Raw genomic sequence first — 3,132 nt, 5'->3', positions numbered from 1 at the left:
CCTTCTAATTAAAATGCACGATTGGAATTTTGTTAGGTAAAGAAGATCTTGATCCATGTCAACGAAAATGCAAACTTGTTCGTGACAGTGTGGCCTCTAAAAGTCAGCACCAAGTTCACCCAGCCAAGTTGATCATATTTTTATAGCTCTCCTGCCTATAAAACTCCTGCAGTGGCATACCATTTGTCACAACATCTGATAACCCTCTGAATTGAGTATGGAGAAAATGTCCATATCTACTTTCTCCAGTTGCACTACTTTCCTGTTGCTCATCATTGTAATTTGTTCCATCTCATTTCCTCATGTCCATGCATCTTCTTCTTCTCCCTCAAAACCTACTTCATCTGATGCCCTATGTGACATGACTCCGTACTCGACTTTCTGTAAATCTCAATTCCCTCAAAACAAATCTACCAACATACATGACCATGGCAGGCTGTCTATTCAGAAATCCCTTTCAACATCCACAGTCCTACTTTCAGCAATCAACCGTCATTTAAGTTCCAAAAGTTCTTTATTGTCTCAAACCGCAGTTTTTGCTCTTCAAGATTGCCAAGATCTTGTTACTACAAATGTGGATTTGTTGTCAAATATTCTCCAAACTATAAAAAATAGTGATGCCCTCCAGGGTTCTCAGTATGAGGACTCCAATACATGGCTTAGCGCAACCATAACCTGTCTACAAACTTGTTTGGACGGACTGAAAGCTGTACTATCAGCCTCACCCGTTGCCAGTGAGCTTTCACCTTCACTCACCGATGGGAGCATGCTAAGTGGGGTGTCTCTTGCTCTTCTCAAGTATGGCTGGAAACCATCTACCGGTAAATCCAGATTTCTTGGAGAGTTATTTCATTTGTCTATGGCAAAATATGCTAGAAAGAGCTTGTGGAATGCTAAGTTTTATGAGTCAACAAATGGAAGAAAGCTCCTACAAATTGGTGGTATGAGTGTTAACATAACCAAAACTGTTGTGGTGAACCCTGATGGAAGTGGCAATTACACTACCATTAATGATGCCATTTTGGCAGCTCCAAACAACACTAAAGCTGGCAAGGGGTACTACCTGATTCGTGTAGTTGCTGGAGTTTACCAAGAGTACATTTCTATTGCCAGTAACAAAATGTATTTGATGATGGTTGGCGATGGTATAAACAAGACAATTATCACCGGTAATCATAGCGTGGATGATGGATGGACAACCTTCGATTCTCCAACATTTGGTAACACTATTACTCCATTTTACTTCTCTTTAGGAATCAAATTATTCTTCTTTTTTTTTTTTTGGAGAATTAACTCCCTAAACAAATACACAATCCTCTGATATGTTAGTAACTCAGTTCTAATATAGTACTTCATGCTGTGACAGCGATACCTTTCCCTGAGGAGTACTTTATTCTAAGGTTTTGCTTTAAAAATGTATAAAAGGAAGTTTACACCTTTTAATCAGCATGTTATTGGCACTTACATCTCACTATTTAAGATTCCGAACAGGATCATTTGTGATTAATACATACTGAAAAGTAGTATTTAAAATTCACATTTTCAGACTTTCCATTGCAATATATTAGTTCCATTCCACTATTTTATGACAAAACAAGAGAAATGCATACAGCGCATTTTACTTGGGTACCTCATTTGTTTCTTTTCAATCACACATTTTGATTTGGTTAAAATCGTCCTCCTTTTTCGTTAAGTGTAAGCTTGGATTCATTTGGCTGGCTGACTTTGTACAGGAAAGGGTGGATAATTTTATACTTGAAGAATTCATAATGGTAATGGACTTTGCAGTTCATGAAGCTGAAATCCATTATAGGATTAAAAATTGAAAAGACAAGTCAAAACTTATGCTATAGTTTGATGAACAAATGCTTTTCAGGATATAATATTTTCATCCAGTTGTCTGAAACTCTCACCATGTATACACGTTTGAGTAATATTCTGTGCTGGTGAAGTATCTTGAGGAGGATCATTTTAATTAGTAATCAAAACTACGTAATGCCACCTACTAACACGTCTAAAAATAATATTGCTTGCAGCTGTAACTGCTCAAGGATTTGTTGCAATAAACATTACCTTCCGTAACACGGCCGGAGCAATAAAACACCAAGCAGTGGCTCTTCGAAGTGGTGCCGATCTTTCGACATTTTATAAGTGCAGTTTTGAAGGTTACCAAGATACTCTCTACACTCATTCCATGAGGCAATTTTACAGAGAATGCGACATTTATGGTACCGTAGACTACATATTTGGAAATGCAGCAGTGGTTCTCCAAATGTGTAACATATACTCAAGGCTTCCTATGCAAGGCCAGTTTAACACCATTACTGCTCAAGGAAAAGTTGACATAAACCAAAATACTGGTACATCTATCCAGGATTGCAACATTTTGGCCGCGAGTGACTTAGCTTTGAGCAATGCGACTGTGAACACATATCTTGGACGACCCTGGAAGAATTATTCCACAACGGTTGTTATGGAATCGGTCATGGATAAATTGATCAATCCTGCTGGTTGGGCACCATGGTCCGGGGATTTTGCGCTGAGTACATTGTATTATGCTGAGTACAATAATACAGGTCTGGGATCAAACACTGCCAAGAGGGTTACATGGCCTGGCTATCATGTCATCACAAAATCATCTGATGTTTCTAATTTTACTGTGTCCAACTTCATATCTGGAGACTCCTGGTTGCCTGCCACTGGAGTTCCTTATCTTGGTGGCTTTTTGCATTCATAAAGATTTCTCAATCCGTGGTCTTTCATTTTCTTGGAGCAGCTTAAAGATTAGTAAAACAAAAACCAGCTAATGGTCGGATACTTGTCAGTGTCTTAATTAATATTCCTCGCGTTTTAAAACGTTCAGCTAGCTAAATGAATTGTGGATTATTCACATTGGACAATCTCATACTAATCACTTGCAGGTTTTTGTTGTAATCTCCCCTGAGTTATTCAGTAACCTGCGAGGGGTCTCAATGTCTTATGACAAACCCCAACCAGATTTGATGATTATTGTCTTTTGCGCAAAACCTTCGACGAATCTACCAATGGCTACAATCTGGAAAAGCCCAAATGCAGCAATGTTCACTAGGAAACGAGAATGAGACTTTGGTAAGGTCAACTATGGATGGGATA

At 38.6% G+C, this 3,132-nt stretch overlaps 1 protein-coding gene across 1 annotated transcript; it reads left to right on the top strand.

The window, feature by feature from the left end:
• The first annotated feature begins 217 nt into the window (after window positions 1-217).
• LOC113760247 (pectinesterase-like) lies at window positions 218-2,737 on the top strand. Its single transcript, XM_027302806.1, has 2 exons — window positions 218-1,220; window positions 2,037-2,737. The coding sequence occupies exons 1-2, from the start codon at window positions 218-220 to the stop codon at window positions 2,735-2,737; spliced, it is 1,704 nt and encodes a 567-aa protein (XP_027158607.1).
• Window positions 2,738-3,132: the final 395 nt, after the last annotated feature.

This window comes from Coffea eugenioides, chromosome 2 (assembly GCF_003713205.1).
Source record: "Coffea eugenioides isolate CCC68of chromosome 2, Ceug_1.0, whole genome shotgun sequence".
NCBI lineage: Eukaryota > Viridiplantae > Streptophyta > Magnoliopsida > Gentianales > Rubiaceae > Coffea > Coffea eugenioides.
The sequence above is the reverse complement of the archived record's forward strand: the minus strand, read 5'-3'. Positions and strand labels throughout refer to the sequence as shown.